At 51.5% G+C, this 19,187-nt stretch overlaps 1 protein-coding gene across 6 annotated transcripts in view; it reads right to left on the reverse strand.

Moving 5' to 3' along the window:
- SULF2 (sulfatase 2) overlaps positions 1–19,187 on the reverse strand; it is a 114,121-nt gene that overhangs the window by 59,275 nt on the left and 35,659 nt on the right. For all 6 annotated transcript variants that reach the window (XM_045981228.1, XM_045981230.1, XM_045981231.1 and 3 more), the window contains exon 3: positions 9,288–9,527. In XM_045981228.1, the coding sequence (XP_045837184.1) occupies positions 9,288–9,527 (240 nt within the window). The remainder of the gene's footprint in view (positions 1–9,287; positions 9,528–19,187) is intronic.

The following is a 19,187-nucleotide window of genomic DNA, read 5'->3' on the forward strand; positions in this document are numbered from 1 at the left end:
CTGCCCCATGCTCCTGAAGCCCTGACCCGTAGTCTAGCCTCAAGAAGGCCTGGGAAGAAGGCCTGAAGAGGCAAAGGAACCAGTTCACCGAGCTTGGGCCTGAGCGGAAGTACTGCAGGAAAGAGGGGAGGCGCCCACCTCACATTAAGGTTTAAGGAAGAGGAACCATGGAAAGCGCCTGGCACCATACAGACTCCATAGGAGCAACTTGTAATTCTAAAGTGACTGTTGGTATTCTTTTCATCTTCTGAAAGCTCTGTGTGCCCCCTCCAAAATTTTGCTTCAATTATGCTCTCCGCCAAGGCTGTCTAAGAGGACTTTTTGTGACAATAGAAAACATTCTACATTTGAACCATACGCTCTGGCACGCACGTGTGCCTGGTGGGCACTTGAAGTGTGCCTAAGATGACTAAAAAACCGAACTTTTAATTAGACTAATTTTTTTTTTTTTTTAAGATTTATTTATTTGACAGATAGAGACCACAAGTAGGCAGAGAGGCAGGCAGAGAGAGAGAGAGAGAGGAGGAAGCAGGCTCCCAGCCAAGCAGAGAGCCCGACGCGGGGCTCGATCCCAGGACCTTGGGATCATGACCCGAGCTGAAGGCAGAGGCTTTAACCCGCTGAGCCACCCAGGTGCCCCAATTAAAGTTAGATAGTTCCCAGTGGCCAGCAGCTACCATGTTGGGCCCAGCAGCTCCAGTGTAGACCCTTCTAGAATGTTCAGGGGAGTTGCTGCTTGCGCCAGAGAGAGACTGTGAAAGGTCACATTTAGCCTGAAAACTCCCTTCAAACCCTTGGCGGCTCGCAGGCAGGCTTTATGCATCCGCCCAACACAGCCTCCTGCTTCTCACTTGCATTTGACTTCCACCATTATTTTGATGCCCACTGAAGTTAGACACTCCTTGAGTGAAATAAAAGTTAGAGACCCTGTGAGCAGAACCAAAGCAAGTTCCCCACGGGCTGGGCAGCCACTCTTAGGACCATAGTGGATGGCGAAGGGGGAGGCAGCGGGTTTTTCTGGGAGACCCTGAGTATCTGCAGGGTCTGCGTCTGCTTGTTTAACACAAGATTCTGCAGCTTTAATGGAGGCTAATGTGTCACTGGGGGGATTAAATTGGGTGGTCTGCATGAAAGAACCCAGCTGAGGTGGGTTGAATTGCATCTCCCAAAATACACGTTCCAGTTCTAATTCCGGGTACATGTGAACGTGACTTTATTTGGAAATAGGGTCTTTCTAGGTGTCGTCAAGTTAAGAAGAGGTCATACTAGATTAGGGCAGGGCTTCATGCAGTGGCTGGTGTCCTTAGAAGAAGAGGGGAATTCGGACACGGACACCCACAGGAGAAGGCCACGTGCAGAGAGAGAGGGACCCTTCGAGAAGTGGAGTTGGGGGCAGTGCGGCCGCAAGGCAAGGCACACCAGAGATTTCCAGCAACCCCCGGAAGCCGGAGGAGACAAGGACTGCAGGGGAATATAGTTCTGTTGTTTGAAGCTACCCAGTCTGGGGTCTTTGTTCCAGCGGCTACAGGAGACCCACATACCTGCTACCAGCTACTGGGCTGGGACACAGAGTCTGGGTTCAAGTGTCACCTGGGGGCAAAGAGGAATGTCCACCCGTCAGCCTGACACCCAGTTTCTGAAAAGCTGGGAAGTGCGACCACATGCTTCCTGTCTTTCCAAGCGGCCCCCTTCTTTTCCAGCCCCAGGGAGAGCCTCGCCATGATGTGTGGGCACTGGTCACATGACCCTCAAGGGTGGGGTCATAGCAAAGGCACTGGGTAACTTACGCACATATGTTGTAACTCCACTATACACAGACTGGAAACTGAGGCACAGATGGGGAAACTGAGGCCAGAGGGGGCCAGGTCTCAGCTCATGATTACAGGGTCAGAAGCAGAACCAAGTTCTCTCGACGCCTGCACCAATGTTTTACTTGTTTTGAAACTTAAAGATCTTGGAGGAGGGGAGTGCCCATGAAATCAGAATTTAAAGAAATTCAGCTTGAAGATGAACCCACGTGGACGTGACCCACGTGTCCCCCCGAGGCAGCCTGGGCCCTGGAGGGCTGCCCGACTCCTGTCAGCATTCTCAAGGTGGGTCTACTTTGCAGGGCGGGTGAAAACGCTCTGTGGTCACCCCCCGCCCCCCCGGGCCGGAGAGCGGGGGCAGCTGGTCGAGGGAAGAAGGGAGCTGTGTGTGCATGTGCGTGTGCTCATTTGAAGGGAGAGGAAGGGAGCGGGGGGCACAAACAGGAGAGAGGCCAAGCACAGAAAAGGCTGCCATTGTGAAGGCGGGACAGCTGCACCCGGGGCCCCCCGAGGAGGCGCCCACAGGAAGAATCCAAGTCCTTTCTTCTCTGTGTGTGCAGAAGGGCCAAGAAGAAAGGAGCAGGGGCTGAGATGGTGGCGGTGGGGGAGGAGAGAGAGGGGAGAGAAGAGAGGGGTATAGAAAAATGGGGAGGGGGCGGGGGAGCTGGCTCTGGATGGAACACGCAGACTCATCTGTTCATCCTGCTGTGATTCCCTAAGCACCTGAGATGGGGCGCTCCCTCTTGCAGGCACGGGGATGCCGGAGGGCACGGCCCAGGCTGTCCCCGCTTCCATGGAGCAGATGTGTCAGAAGGGAGGCAACCAGTGCGACCAGCGGCAGAGCCCATGTTAGTGCTGGAGAGGGCCAGAGCAGGAGGCAGGCTAGGGAGTCCCGAAGCGGGGGACGGGGACATCCTTTAACTCGGGAGGTTGGACAATAAACACGCAGATATATGTTAAGTGGTGACGAGAGCTCTGAAGGAAAATAAAGCAGGGTGAGGGGGTAAAGAAGGGGCAGGAATCCGCTTTCGGATGCGCTCATCAAGGAAGGCTTCTCTGAGGAGGTGATCATTAAACAAAGATCTGGGGGGAAGTCAGTGAATGGGCCCTGTAGATGTGTAGGGGAAAAGTTTCTAGAAAAGGAAAGTGTAAGCACCAAGTCCCTTGAGTGGGTGCCAGGTGAGCCGTCTGAGAAGCAGGAAGGAGTAGCGTAACGGAGGGGGGGATCAGGAGGTAAGTGGTCGGGGGGCGAGGGGCGAAGGGCAGATCATCGGGACCCCGAGGTGACCATGGGGGCCCATGGGAGGGCTGCAGGCAGAGGAGAGACAGGACCCCTCCAGCTGCTGAGGCGTGAACGGGCCGCAGCGAGTGGGAACGGGAGTAGCGCACAGGGAGGGGAGGGCTGTGCTGTCCCGGCGAGACGCGGCGGCAGCTCCAGGAAGGTGGCAGAGTGGGCTCTGGGGTATCTTGAAGAGAGAGCTGGCGGGGGTTTGCTGATGACTAGATGTGAAGGGACAGGAAGGAAGAAAAGCAGGGATGACACGAAGGTTCTGGAAGCTGGGAGCCGCCAGGGGAGACTGTGGGACATGTTCGGGGAGGGGGCACGCGATCAGGAGGCCGTTCTGCACACGTCAGGGTTGCAATGCCAGGCGCACGTCCAAGGGGAGATGCTAAGCAGGCGGCTGGAGGCCGGGGTTCAGGTCCAGTGTGGTGTTCAGGGCAAGAGGCTAAAGGCAGATCAAACAGAGTGGTGAGAAGAGGGAGGGGTGAGGATTCTTTCACAGAAAAACAGAGGAAGTCCCCTGAGCACCAGTCCTCACGTCTGTGCAGTCCTACACACACACACACACACACACACACACACACACACACACACACACACGCCGGCGGTGAGTCTGGTCAGGGACGCCACCATGCCCGAGGCCGCCTTCCTGGCCTCCTGTGCGAGAGGCAGCAGGCTCCGCCGACGCCTCACGTGCCCTGCCAGGGCCGGCGTCGTGGCCCGGAGCCCGTCTCCCAAGCGAGGGCGGCCGCCCGAGGTTGACAGCTAAGTGGTGGCCACCCTTGGCTGACCTCCCTCCCCAGCTCTGTGGGAGCAGAAGAGCGAAAATGATCGGGCGCTCAAGGCCAAATCTCCGAACAGCTCCAACCAGGGGCCCTGAGGTAGTCTGAGCTTGTGATAAGAGGCCTCCACCCCCGCCCCCCACCCCCGGGGCTCCTCTGGCACATTCTAGAACACGATGAGGGAGGGGCCGAAAGCTCATCACCAGTGCCCACATCCCTGCAGAAGTCTGTACCAGATGGCAGAAGCTGGGCACAGCAACCACCTCAGAACTGCCAGACTCGGATGGTCGCGTGGAACGAGAAAAGTGTCACCCCAACGAGAAGACAATGGGCACTTCTGTCTAATTCGCCAGCAAGTGCCAGAAAGCGTGTCCCCCCTCCCCACCAAAGCAGTGTAGTGGAAATCTGGGACTGCCATCTTGGCGTGTTTTCCTTCCTTCTCATTCCCACAGTCCTTGATTTCCGCTTTGCCGAAAATCGCCAAAGCGCTCGTGGGTAGTAGAGGTGCCCACATGCGTTCCCGCAGCCGATGTGTGGGACTCCCTGCTTCCCCACATCCCCTCCAAACTTTGGTGTGACAGGGCCTCTGAATATTTGCTGTGGCCACTGGTGCCTTCATTTGCTTTCTGCTGATGACCAGAGAGGTTGGGCACGTGCTGCCAATTTTAATCCGTGCGCACAACTTATTTCCACCATCCAAGCTGATCTCTCGTGACATTCCTGGGAACACTGCTCTGGGGCGAGTGGTCGGACGTGCTGCCCCTTGTGAAAATCGTCACCAACATCAGGGCGAACATTGCCTAAGTGCTTAACGGCATGTCACTGTTCTAACATTTCATCCCCACAAAACCATATCAGCTAAGCAACGTTCTTATCCCTCCTCGAGGTAATCAAGACGAAGAAGTTAAATAACTTGTCCAAATTCACTCAGTTAGAAAGTGGCAGCATCAGGATTTGAACCCAGGCAGAGTCCTTGCTCTCAGCGGCTTTGCGAAGAGCTGGGAAGAGTCTCACTGCCAGAACGCTACAGAACTTTGCGCCGCGGGTGTGCAATGCGAGTGAGCACACTCAGGCAGCTGACAAGTTCTAAGAGTTGACTGAGCACCTTTTGTACTTTTTTTTTTTGTACTTTTGTACAAAAGGTATTTTGTAAAACCTGAGGATACAATTCTTCCCTTTCAGGGTGTTTAGAATTGAGATCCCAGTCCCCGGAGACAGAGGAAGCCAACATACAGAAATACCCAAGAACAGACTGACATTTACCCTTCTTCAATTTCACATCTCACACTTCGTCCTTTGTTCATGTCTACTGCAAGCACGGGGTAGCAGAAAACAAGATGTTTGCCAAATTGAAAACGTGAATCTTGTAGAAGACGCCAGGTTTGGGGAAATTAATTAAAGGGATGCTGGAGGAGAGCTCGAAGCACATGCAAATCCATTGACAAACACTATTCTGCTCCGTGAGGTAATTGAAGAGGCCGCTGGAAAGGATGAGGAGGTAGCAAGTACATGGCAGGGGGTGGGGGGAGATTCAGAAGTCAGAGGAGTCAGAGGGGCCCTTGGGGAGATGGATCAAATCCCTAATGCTTCTGCAAAAATGACCTGTTACGGTTTTGCTGTGTGAACTGCACGTTCAGTAAAGGACATCACGTTGTGTTGTCGCTTCAATGTGTTGGACAAGGCACACCCCACCTCAACTGTCCCCTCACCAACCCATTAGCTAAGAATGAACCCATTAGTCACCATCACAACATAACATTTGTTGCCATGAGATACATCAAATAAGGTTATTTTCAAAATTTTGTAGTTTCCTAAATGCACTAAAAGCACTATTTACATGAAATGCTGGTCCACCGTTGGTCCACTTAAGGAATGTTTTTCTGGTTCCAGTCTTGTACATTTCAGGCTGATCTCTTGTACTCAAAAGGGGGTCACACGCACAAGTGGTTGTGAACCATTACTAGAGTTTGATAATCCTCCCTCAGTATCTGCTGTCTTCTTCTCCTACAGAAAGGAATTTCTAGCTGGAAAAATGGTCACCCAGAATGGAGACTCCATTTCTCAGGCTCCTCTGCCGTGACTCATTTCTCATCAATGAAGTACAAGGAGAAATGGAAGGCAGCTGAATCTCTCATCAATTTAGGAACACCTAAATATATAAAGCAAATACTAACAGACCTAAAGGGAGAGACAGACGACAATACAATGATAGCAGGGGACTTTAATACCCCACTTCCATCAACGGATAGATCATCTAGGCAGATAATTGTAAGAAAACATTGGCCTTAAATAACACGGTAGACCAGACAGACTTAACATTTACAGAACATTCCATTCCCAAGCAACAGAACCCACATTCTTCCCAAGTGCACGTGGAACATTCTCCAGGACAGATCCTATGTGGGACCACAAAACAAGTCTTAGTACATTTAAGAAAACTGAAATCATATCAAGCGTGTTTTCCAACCGCAATGTATGAAACTAGAAATCAATCACAAGAAGAAAACTGGAAAATTCACAAATATGGGGAGAGTCGACAACATGCTATTGAATAAGCACTGGGCCAAACAAGAAATCAAGAGATATTAAAAAAAAAATACCCTGAGACAAATGAAAATGGAAAGAATACATCCCAAAGCATAGGGGATGCCCCAAAAGCAGTTCTAAGAGGGAAGTTGATAGCGATAAACGCCTGCCTCAAGAGACAAGAAAAATCTCATATACACTACCTAACTTTACACCTCAAGGAACTAGGAAAAGAAGAACAAAGCCAGAAGTTAGTAGAAGGGAGAAAATAACAAAGATTATAATGAAAATAAATGAAATAGAGACTAAAACAATAGAAAAGATCAAAGGAGCTAAGAGTTGGTTCTTTGAAAAGAACCACCAAATTGACAAATCTTTAGCTTGACTCACCAAGAAAAATAGGGAGGACTCAAAAAAAAAAACAAAACAAAACCCAGAAATGAGAGGTGTTACAAAGAAATTACAAATCCTTTGTTACAAACAAAGGATCATGAGGCTACTATGAGGAATTATGTACCCACAAATTGGAAGCATGGAAGAAATGGAAAAATTCCTAGAAATATACAACTTACCAAGACTGAATCATGAGCAATTAGGAAACAAACAGACCATTTACTAGTAAGGAGACTGAATCAGTAATCTAAACTCCCTCAAAAAACAAAAGTCCAGGACCAGAGGGCTTCACTGGTACAAACATTTACAGAAGAATTTAGGGTGCCTGGGTGGCTCAGTTGGTTAAGCATCTGCCTTTGGCTTGGGTTTGATCTCAGGGTCCTGGAATCAAGTCCCGCATCAGGCTCCCTGATCATCAGGGAGTCTGCTTCTCCCTCTCTCTCTGCCTGCCGCTCCCCCCGACTGTGCTCTCTCTCCTAAATAAAAGAAATATTAAAAAAAAAAAAGAATTAATATCCATCCTTCTCAAGTTCCTACAAAAAAGAGAAGAGGAGAAAACACTGTTAGGCTCATTCTATGAGGCCAGCGTTACCCTGACACCATAACCAGACAAGGACACCACAAGAAAAGGAGATTATAGGCCAATATCTCTGATGAACAGAGATGAAAAAACCCTTGACCACATATGAGCAAACTGAAGTCAACAATACAGGAAGAGGATTACACCCCATGGTCAGGTGGGACTCACGGATGCCAGAATGGTTTACATCTTCGAGTTAATCTCTGGGATGCACCACGTGAACATGATGGTTAAAAACCATATGCTCCTCTCAATAGACGCAGAAAAAATATTGGCGAAATCCAACATCTGTTTATGATAAAACCTCTCAACAAAGTGGGTACAGAGGGAATGTACCTCAACGTAACAGAGGCCCTATGAGACAAACCCACAGCTGACATCACACTCAGCAGCAAAAAACTGAAATCCTCTCCTCCAAGATCAGACCTAAAGTTTTCTACATAGATCTTGTAATCAGATGTTCTAAAGGTGGAGTATGACCTATGCTCTGCCTTCAGACAGATTTTGCTTGGCCCCTATGGTACATTACAAAAAAAATTGAGTTTGGCAACATTTTTTTTTTAAATATCAGATTTCAGCTAAAAATTCAGGTTACAAATATTTGAAGGCTGGTACCCCTGAGCACATATGGCCATAATCATCTGGACCTGAGAGGCAGATGCCCCTTCCAGCAGGAGCCCTCTGGTCTGCTGTGGGACCACCATCCTGGTTCTTTTATTTACATGCAGGTCCCTACAACCACCTGTGGGGGAGGGTGTCTGTGGTCAACTCTGACACCTGTGGTTTTCTGCAGAGACCCAGGAACCAAGAGGCTTACGTGTATAGGATAGAGGCCTTCCTAGTTCTCTCCGGAGGAGCCACCTTCTGGGTGACTGTGGCAGGAGAATCAATCCGCAAGGAGACACAACTTCCTCTTGCTCCCCACCCCCAATGTGCACCACCAGCCACATGTGTATCCGAGGGAAAGCACCCCCCCCACCCCCCGCATCCCCCAGCTCGGAAGGCTGCTTCATCTCTGAACTGAGTTGAGGGAGGCATCCATCCTTCCCTCCTGTCACGCCCACCACACAAGCCTCTTATCCCTTGGACACAACTTCCCCAGGGTAGCAATATCTCAGGCACGATGTCTGATTTCATGACTGTGCTGGTTCCTTACCCAAGGTGTGGAGAATTCACTTCTTAATAATTCAACCGAATTGAGTTTGGAAGATTTTGCAGTGGGGCTGGAGATAAGAATTTTCATTATGTCTTTGCCCCAGATCTGGCAGGTGAGCCTTGGGAACCAACCAAGGTACCTCCCACAAGATAGACAGGAAATCCCACTTGCTCTGTATCCACTCCCTCATCCCACACTGCCCCAAACTCCAGGATAGCATCCCTCAGTACTGACCACTGGAGAGAGGGGGCCTGCTGGGTAGTGCAGATAGCAAGTGAAGACAAACCATCCCCGTCAACCTGGGCCAGTCTGCAGGGTGGCCATACAGTCCCACATATGCTCCTCTCCATTTTCCACACCAATTTTCATCCCCACCCCAATGTTCTTCCGGAACCTTCTTCCATACCGACAGTCTGAAGTCAACAAATCAGTCCCCAACATAACTCACGGTGAATGCAAATCATGCGTGAGTACTTCTAGACTCTCAGTATTACATTTCATATTTTAAATGGGCTAATTAAAAAAAAATTCAAATTCCTTTGCAAAAGTCAGTTTCTTTCACTACTATAGGCAAAATGTTTTGTACTTTTTAAATGCAAAATGCACAACTTTTAAGTTAAAATGAAATTGTGGGCTACCCAAAATCATCTAAAATCCTGGCAGAATTGGGACCCCACGCTGGCGCGAGGTCAAGGCACTCGGCACCACTTCCAATGCTCCCTGCCCGCCGGCCCGCCTACGGCCTCCAGGCTCCCCTTACCTGTCCGGTAGCCCGTGCTGTTGAGGTACACGGCGAAGGTGCGGCTCTCGTGCTGTGTCTGCCAGGAGGGCGAGGAGCAGTTCTCGTTGTTGGTGTAGGTGTTGTGGTTGTGGACGTACTTGCCGGTGAGGATGGAGGAGCGCGAGGGGCAGCACATGGGCGTGGTCACGAAGGCGTTGACGAAGTGCGCCCCGCCCTGCCCCATGATGCGCCGGGTCTTGTTCATCACCTGCATGGACCCTGCAAGCAGGAGCCAAGGTGAGGTGCGGCCCGCCAGTTCCTAACTAGTGCCCCCGCAGGGCCACAAGGCATGGGTGGTTCTCAACAGGGCGGCTCCCCCATCCCTGGGGAAGGGGGTACATTTCGGAAATCTCTGGGGACGGATGGGGGCGGGTGCCACCGTCACGTGTGGGCTGGGGCCAGCAAGGAACGTCTGGGCAAGAAATTTCCTGCAATGGGTCTGCAGTCCTATTGGGTGGTCATGGGGAGCGGGTGAACAGCTGTTTGTCAAGTTTACAAGCCTAGAGTGGAACTTTGTTTTAGGTAGAAACAGAACATCTTTTTTTTTGCAGGCTATTAATGTGCAGTGCATTCCTTTTTTTTTTTTTTTTTTTTGGAAAGCAACCACTATGTAAACCCAGGGAAGATTATACTTTGTTTTGTTTGGAACTTTCCCAAGAACTGTTCACTTTTACTGAAATCTGGTCATGCCAGCCTGCTGGGCTCACCTTCTCCCTGCACACTCCTCCGCCAAGTGCTCTGCTCCTTTGTCCACATGGTCCTACTTTGGAATCCACTTTCCCCCCTCTCCCCAGATTCAACCCACCAGCCAAGACACACCTCTTCCAGTGATCACTCTGGCTTCTGATTCCCTTGAGCCCTTATTATGCATGCAGCCTGTGTTATTGGGACTTAATTATACACCACCAGGTAGTGTGGCTTCATTCATGCCTTTTCTTCCTTCTCAATGAGGCTGTAGCAGCGAAAAGCACTTAGGAAGGAAAGGAAACTACCGTGTTCTAGAAGCCGTACTGTGCACAGGTGTTTTCATGGTCACTCCCCTGCTGAGGGCCCCATGAGGGCAAAGGCTGTGTGCCTTGCTCGGTGCTCAATACTCAATGCCCCCATGGTGTGTGGTACATAGTAGGCACTCAATAAATGTTTGCAGAGTAGATGCGTAATACTATGGCTGGTATCTGAATATTTAGTAGGTTTAGGGAAATAGTCAATGGAAGTCAATTTCTTTTTCCTTTTTGTGGCCACCTTCAGCTTTCCTTTTCCTTAAAGTTCTTAGGGTCTGTCGTGACTTGAGGGGTGCAAAACACTTCCCCTCCCCCACGTGTACACATTATAACCCTCAGAACCTGGGAATGTGACCTTACTTGGAAAAAGGGTCTTTGCAGATGTAGTTAAGGATCTTGGGGTGATCTTGTTCTGGATTACCTGGCTGGGCCCTAAATCCAGTGACAGGTGTTTTGTAAGAGAGAGAACGGAGAAGATACACAGACCTGGAGGGGATGGTCACATGAGGACGGTGGCGGGGTCTACCAGGCACCTGAAGTTTCTGCGGGAGAGCTGCCGATCCCAATCACCAACAGCCCCTCAGAGACGCAAAGACAACAATCAGACCCACATCAGCCCTCTGTTGCTACTGGGAAGAATGAAAAGGAGTTTTATATGGCTCTTTTTATCCCATCTTTCTGCCAAATAGGGATGGAAACAGAGTTAGAGTTTCCCTGAGGCAAACAGAGATCATATCTCCTCACTGTTGAAAATCACTGGATAGCTTCCCATGGCACTCGGAAGAAAAACTGAATTCCTTACCATGGCCCAAGACTCTTCTAGACTTGCCCCTGCTGCCAACCCACCTCCTGTGTTCCTTTGAGCTCATCTCTCCCCTCCCCTTTGCTCACCTGGCTACACTGGCCTTCTGACAGTTTCTCAAATGCTCCAATCTCATCCTTGCCCCAGGATCTTTGCACTTGCTGTTGCTTCAGTGTGGGCCTCTTCTTGAGACTTGGCTTTGCTGGCTTGTTCCATTATCCAGAACTTGACCCGAGGTCACCTCCTCAGCGAAGCCCGGCTGGCCTCCCCATCTGAAGGAGCCCCCACTGTTTACTCCCTATCTCACCAGCTGTATATTTCTTCTCGACATTTATTGCCTTCTGAAATGGTCTCCTTTACTGGGTCATTTGTTTGTGGTCTACTTTCCCTGGACTGAGGGTTCTGGGTGACTCAGGGCGCTGTCCACTCCCCCACCAATCCCCCCGGGGGAATATATAATCGGTGCTCTATAAAAACTCACTGGGGGATGGAAGGACACACAGCAAAGCCTGCCCTTTCCAGCCCAGCACTTGGCGTGGTTTTAAAGGGGACACCTTCCCAGAGCCAGGTGTGCTCCCTGAGCCTCTGGGCCAAGGCTCCCAGTGGTGGGCGGAGGAAGCAAAGCTGCAAGCAGAAAACTGGCTTTTGGGTTACGAACTGAACGGGAGTCATCAGGCCTCGGGACTGTGTAAGCGGCTCTTCTCAAGGTCACACGCCCTCCCAAGAAGCCCCAGGGGACCCAGCTGTAACTGGAGGCAATTACAGGGTTTCTACCAGGTGTGACACTTCCCTCTGGAGGGGACGGATGAGGGGGGCTTTCTGAGGCCTGCCTGACCATCTGGTGCTCACACACTGGAGCCTGCAGAGGGAGCGGGCCACTGCTTCAGGGTCAGGCGGAGCCATGGGATGCCCCCGTCCCAGGCCTTGTGCCCTGCCTGGGGAAGGGGCAGGAATCCAGGCAGGCCTTCTGCTTGCCTATCCGTTCTCTCTACATGGAATTTTTACCGCAAATGGAGATAGCAAGGTCATGCCCCTAGGCCCCCAGCTTGCACACTAGCTACATTCCGACCTCATGGCCTTTGCCTGAGCTGTGCCCTCCGCCCGCAGGGCTCCCTCCAGCCTCCCTCAGGTGATGGAGCAAACATCAAATATCTGAAGGGCCTTCCCTAGCCCGGAATGGACGCTGCTGCCCTTGCTTCTGGCACCCACCGTGGCCCCTCCCCTTGCACTTTTCCCCACAGCACCTCTTGCCCTCGGACCCCATTTCTAGCTCACCTGTTTGCACACTGCCCACTGCCCCTCCTGGCCCAGCCACATGGCAGCAGGGATCTGGGCTGGCTCTATTTACCATTATGTTCCGAAGCCTAGCATAGTGCCTGGCACACAGCAGGTGTTCAGTAAGTATCTGCTAAATTCAGAAACATAGGACCTTCTTCTTTAGGCTTCCATGGACCTTGAGAGCTCCAGCTGGTCTGTGTTCACAGACATGTGCCTTTTGTGTAGTGGATCTGAAAGAATCTGACTTGAAATAGCATCTGACAGATCCTGTGTTCTCCAGTTTGCCACACTCCCCACTATGCCCTGCAGTCTTACACCCATTCCACCCATTCGTATTACCAGCCAGGTCCCTGAAGGCCTTGGAGCTTGGCAACCTCCTAATTTAGTTGATGAGACAGGTCCAACCTTTTCCTGGGGCAGAGGGCAGCGTTCTACGCCAATAATCATCATCATAATTATTGAGAGCAGTGAGTCTGGCTGGCTGCATGCTTGTGGTATGCACCACGCCGGGCATGTGTCAAGCATCATTTTACTTAATCCCCCAACAGCCCTTTTGAGGACAGGGAGTTAAATGACCAGTCAGCGCTACAGAGCTTGGGAAGTGGGATACACAGACTCAAACCCAGGCCTGACTGACCAGAACAGCAGGTGCTGGGTGTCATGTTGCAGAAATATACGGTTTCAGAAATGTTCCAGAAACGGTTCACACCACACTTGAGGGAGTGATAATTTACCCAGGGAATGCACAGAGCTCCCTATGCACTTGGTCAATCTTTGGCTTCAAGGAGGCTCAGAAGGGTCCTGGGCTGGATGTTGGGTCCCCTCGTCGGCCCCGAGGTGGCTTTAGCTGGCGCCAGCTGTGGGAGCAGCACAGAACCACCTCACCAAATACTGGGGATGCCAGTGGTGGGAAAGTGACCCCCGTTACTACTGATAAGCTCCAGGAGAAAATGTCAGCCGGTGCCGTCGCGTCCTTCATACCCACACGACTCCTGTTTCCACCAGGAGGGAGCCAGCCACCTGCTCGGAGCTCTCAGCGGGCAACATCATTGGCTTCTGCTGAATCACGTGGTTTAGTGTCCTCTACTTAGGGCAAGTGACCCTGCCTTCTCTCAGTTAGGGTAGTGGAACAGAACAATTACAGAACAATTACAGCTGATTAAAAGAGGTCAATCCTAGTACAAGCAGCACATAGGTGAGAAAATTCTGGAAAGGGGAGGGCCTGGCTGGCGTGTGGCGGACACTGGCTTCGTACCACCTAGCACTGCCCTCGCGGTGAGGCTACGGGACTGTGTTGCAGACACCTTCAGTGCCACATACCCTCAACTGAGCTCCTGTGGTCACGGCCCCCTCCTGCCTCCTCTGCTTCCCTCCAGTGACTTAGATAATAACCCTGCTATGCCTTGCTCCCACCTCTCCGTTCCCACATCCAAATGAGCAGCAAGGCCTGCCGCTATCTTTCGTGCAGCCTTGTTGCCTCTTCCAGGGGCACCTGGTCATCCTCTCTCCTCCGAACTAGGTCAACTGCTTTGCTTTCTGACCGGACGCTGACCATTTCTTCCGTAAGGAGCAGGCAGAGTGCCTTCTCTCCTAAGCACCCTCTATGGCTCCCACTCACCAGAGAACAGAGTCCCTGGGGTCATCCACAGGCCCTGTTGGATCCAGACCCCTTCCCTGCCCACTCGCTGCAGCCACAGGGGCCTTGTCTCTGCCCTCGGACTTGTCAGGCCTGCTCCTACCTCCAAGCCTTTGCCTCTCTGTTCCTTTTGCTTGGAATGCCCTTCCTGCAGCACCCCGATGGCCTGTGCCCTCACCCCCTTCTTGTCTCTACTCCCAGCCCCTGACAGTTCAGACCCCTTCTGTAAGTTTCGGAGTCTGTGTTACCTCTAACTTCTACATATCTACATATTTATCCTGTTTGTTGATTGCCCGCGGCCTGGTGTCAGCGCTGGGAGGGCTGCGACAACCCACGGCACCTCCCAGACCTGAGGCCCAGGGCGGTGCCTGGCACAGGGCAGGTGCTCAGTAAATACTCACAGGAACGCATCCAGGGCATCCCAGGCAGCACCAACGTTTTGCCTGCTCCTGACACGCTAGGAGGAGAAAGGATGGAGCGGTTGGTGATGAGAACTCAACCTCTCTGCGTCTCCGGGGACTGCAGGAAGGACAAAGCTGGCTCCCCACGCAGCCTGCCAGACCCTTTTGGAAAGCAGGAGGCTGCCACCTGGTGAATAATTCACCTGCAGTCTGCCGCCCCGAACGTCACGCTGGCAAAATGCAAATGGCCAGCGGAACTGTTTCGTATTTTTTTTTTTTAAAAGATTTTATTTACTTATTTGACAGAGAGAGATCATAAGTAGGCAGAGAGGCAGGCAGAGAGAGAGGAAGGGAAGCAGGCTCCCTGCTGAGCAGAGAGCCGGATGTGATGCGGGGCTTGATCCCAGGACCAAGATCATGACCTGAGTCAAAGGCAGAGGCTTTAACCCACTGAGCCACCCAGGCGCTCCCTCCCTTTCGTATTTTTAACAGGCTCAGAACCAGGGTCTTAAAGCACTTCCATCTCTCTCCTCCTCATTTCCCTAAGAGGTGAGCTGATGGGCCGCTCTTGCCACCCCCTGCACTACCTGTCTGCTTGGTGCACTCACCCCTGCCCAAAGCAGCCGGCTGCAGGAGAGCTGTGTCAGTCCGCTGCTGCTCGAGTATGACTTACCAAAGCCCTGAAAGGATGGTGGCTCCCATGCAGAAACAGCACTAGAAGCGAAGCCTCCCCGCGGAGGCTGTATTAAAACAGCCACAGCGACAAGGCTCTACAAATCCACATCTGGAACACCGAACCACAGGATCTGATCTGCCCGCCCAGCCCAGCCCTGACGTGGACGGACAGACGGCTCTGATGGGAGGGGAGAACCCGGAGGATGTGGCCGCACAGACAGAAAGGTCAGTTTTTATTATTTTAAGTGATGCCAGCGGCCAACCCAAGCTTGCTTTGTCCGACATAAACTTGGGGACATGCAAACGAAAACAGACTGTCTTCCTTCCATGATCGAACCCTCCAGCCTTGCCTTGTCGGGCCAGGGCTCAGGTCCCCTGACGCTTCTCCGAACGTCTCAAGGTCCCGCCCCTACTGACTATGTGGCATGACCCCCCCCCCCTCCCTGTGATGCTCCCCTGCCCGCCCCTTTCTGATCACTTTTTGGGGCCTCCTCAGCACTCCGACTGCGCTATTATCATTATCTGGTATCTTTCCTTAAAGTGACTTCAAACAATACACTTTAGTCTCAGCCCAAGTAACTACGTGAACTTCTGTGCCTGATATGCTACTTGATATTATTTTTTTTTTTTTGATGAAAGTCAAGGAAGTTGGTAAGCAGTTAAATCGAGGTTTGCTGAGCTGTCTCTCGCATGAGATACCTGTGCCTTACCTGTCGTAGAAAGTCATTTCAGGAAACACTGATTGAACACCTTTTTCTAAAGGTCTGGGTCAGTGCAACCCCTGCCTCGAGGGAACAAGCAGGTGCTGGGGACTGTCAAGATTCGAACCATGACCCAATTTTTGCCACCCACAGGGCTTAGGCGTTTCCCAGCCACTTTCTGCCCTGGAGGCCCCTGCCAGCCGGGAGCAGATGCCCCCCCCAACCTCTGTGACACTCCGGAGGCCTCCCCAAGTGGGCGGCATGGGAGTCACTGATCGTGATGGATAACTAAGGAAATGATACCTTCTGACCTTTGTTTTCTTAGCGGTATAGGTAAATGATTAGAGTCTGTGACGTCATCCCTTCTTGGGAAAGCCTGGCAGGGAAATGGGATACAGGGAAGGAAGAAAGCCCTTCAGTAAACCCAGAGTCTTGACTTAAATTGGCACTTCCTGTCTCTCACCTGGACTACTGGTGGCCTGAGGGCTTCTTTTGAAAGGTGAAGCCACAACATGAGTTCCTCTGCTCAGTCTCTTCCACCAATGGTCCATCTTGCTCCGGATAAAAGCCAGAGCTCCCCCTTTGGCCCAGGAGACGCCATGTGACTTGGATACTGATTCTCCCCAGCTACAACTTATACCTCTGTCCCCCACTCTCCCTCTCTTCTGGTTGTGCTGACCTCACTGCTCCTAAAATGCACCAAGGCACCAAGCATGCTCCTGCCTCAGGGCCTTCGCACTTGCTGCTCTTGCAGCCTAGACGCACCCCCCGCCCCCCGGTGTCATCCAGGATTTGCTAATACTGCCTCCTCGGAGAGGTTTTCCCTGTGCTGTGCTGACTCCATTCTCCCCTTCCTGCTCCTGAAGAAAATGTTCTTAGCCGATTTATAAACTGTAGATAATGGCTTCCTCTGAGACGAGCACTGTGAATGGTGGATGGGAAGCTTTGCTTTGAATTGCTTGAGTATTTTAACGTGAGACTGTGTCGGTCATGTAATTTGAAATACCGGGAGGTGTAGGGGGAGAAGAGAACTGACTGGAAACAGGCCACTCTATGAATACTCCAGGATACGTGTTGCATTTCCACCTGTGCCTTTCATTTGGAGAAAAGATAATCTAGCCTGGAATGTTCTAGAAGAGGTCTTTTGGCAAGGACCCCTTATATCTGTAGAGACCACAGGTAACTCTGAATACTAAACAAGAGGCCACAGTCAGAAGGCCAGAGGCATGACCTGTCCCCAGAAATGCTTAGTTATGCTTTTTTCAGTGTATCAAGAATGCTATAGCTTTTTAAATGAGCTTCGTGGGCTCTTGGCATTTTTGCTTTCATGGGTCTCTTCCTCTGTGAAAAATTTAAAAAATTTCTACTCATCCCAACTCTTTTCAGGTTCACAGACCCAATTCCAATGTGGGGTGTTGTATGCCTCCCTCCACCCCCAAGGCCACAGGTCAGTGGTTCCAATGACCTCCTCCTTAGGCTCTTTAATTTGCTAGAGTGGCTCACAGTCCCAGGCTGTGTTCTCTCTTCTCTGGGTTGAAAATTAGGAGCTGAAGGGCCACATGGCATGGGGACCGGCTAAGGGTGAAGGGGACGCGACCTGTGTCCTCTCCAGGTGCCACCCTTCTCTGAATGACTCTTTTGTCACCCGTTTAGCTCTGTACGTTAAACAGGTTCCACTGCTGAATGTGTGTGTGGGTGTAACGCACACGTGTGTGCTTCTGTTCTGGATGGAACACAGGGCCCTCCCTTGTCTGTACACGTTAGGTATCAAAGAGCCCACAAAACGAAGTGTGAGCCGTCTTATGAAACCACGGACTTTCTCTGGGCCTTCATTTCCCTTCTGTAAAAATATAGCACATGGATAGCTTTAGGTAGAAGATTTCTTTTGACTGTGAAATTCAAGGACAATTCTAGAGTACTCTCTGTCACCTTATGCAGTATGCTGGGAAGGGCTCTAGCAGTGCCTGGCCTGAGTTCGAATCCAGACTTTGCCACATCCTATGAAGCCGGTCCCTTGTGCAAGTGATTTAACTCTCTCACATACTTCAGTGTCCTTGTCTGCCTCTTCCCCATGGGATGTTCCAAAATTTAAAGGAAAACACCTTTACTGCAGTACGAGGCATACCGAAAGCACTTAATACATGCTAGCTGTTACAAATTTTAGTTATCGTAGCTCCCAAGTCCTGTGTAACACAGTTCACAGAGTGCCTCTGGACAGAATCTGGCCTGTGTGTTCGACTTAGTTGTGCTTAAAAGGTGTTTGAAAAATTAATCGAGAACTTTTTTTTTTTTTAAATAGGGTATCAATCCAGCTGTCTGGCTTTGCTTGAAAAAGACAGAGATCTGGCATTGATGGGTCCAAAGCTGAGTGGACGGGAGGAGCAAGGGCCCAGTTTAGAAGGTCCACTTGGTTCTTCCCGCTCCCCGCTTTCCACATTTACGGCACCTGCCGGGCCCTTGGAGGCACTGAGTTTACAACCTGTACTGCTTCCACTTCAGCTGAAGGGACCAGCTAAGTAAACCTCCGAAGTAACACTTACTATGACCCAGAGCCCCACAAGAGCAGGCTTTAAGAGGAGAGCTGTGGGTCTGCCTCTAGGCTAGAACAGAACCTTGACCTAGACTGGCATGTGGGGGAGGGGGAAGGGCCATTAACTCAGGCCACAGGTGGCAAAGCACCTGTGTCCCGTGCTGTCCTCCTGCCACTGGTGACTGCTGGCCAGGCTGGAATTCCCGTGGCCGCCCTCATCGGGTCCTCGAGTGTCCCTGGAATGCCCACAATGTCGCCGGATCAGCTTGTGAGTGGCCTGCCCCGCGCAGACTGCTTAACAACCACAGAAGCTGGGCCCCCTCTGTCCCCTTGCCCCGAATAGCTCTGTGCCCAGCAGGATGGGGGAGGGGCTGGGGGTGAGCATCAGAATCAGAGGCCACACCCGGGCAGAGGGACTCCATTGTCTCCAGGACAATGGCATCTGATGCCCCTCCTCGCGCCAGAACGGGCTCACTGCTGTCAGTTGGTGATGGCTGTGCCTCCAGCTCGACCCGGAATAATCACACCGGATGCTGGGGACCTGCTGCTCGGACCACTTGTCCTCACAGTGGGGCAAAGGGGGAGCCGCTCCTGACATGGGGATGTCACCAAATACAAGCAAATGCTGTTGCTGGTTTCGGCTCCAAGAAGCCGAGGCTCGAAATCGGTTCCTCAACCCGGTATCAAGGAAGCAGGTGTAGGAGAGGCTGTGTTGGCATTTCATTAATGAACACAGGACTGTCAGAGAGATCCTCAAGTTAATTTTTCCTCTTCTGCCTTCTGCTAGCTCTGGCCATGAAGCTTCTGGGAGCAAATTGTGCTACAGCACTTCTGAATGGAAGGGCAGTGGCCCAG

This window comes from Meles meles, chromosome 16 (assembly GCF_922984935.1).
Source record: "Meles meles chromosome 16, mMelMel3.1 paternal haplotype, whole genome shotgun sequence".
In the NCBI taxonomy this organism is placed as follows: Eukaryota; Metazoa; Chordata; class Mammalia; order Carnivora; family Mustelidae; genus Meles; species Meles meles.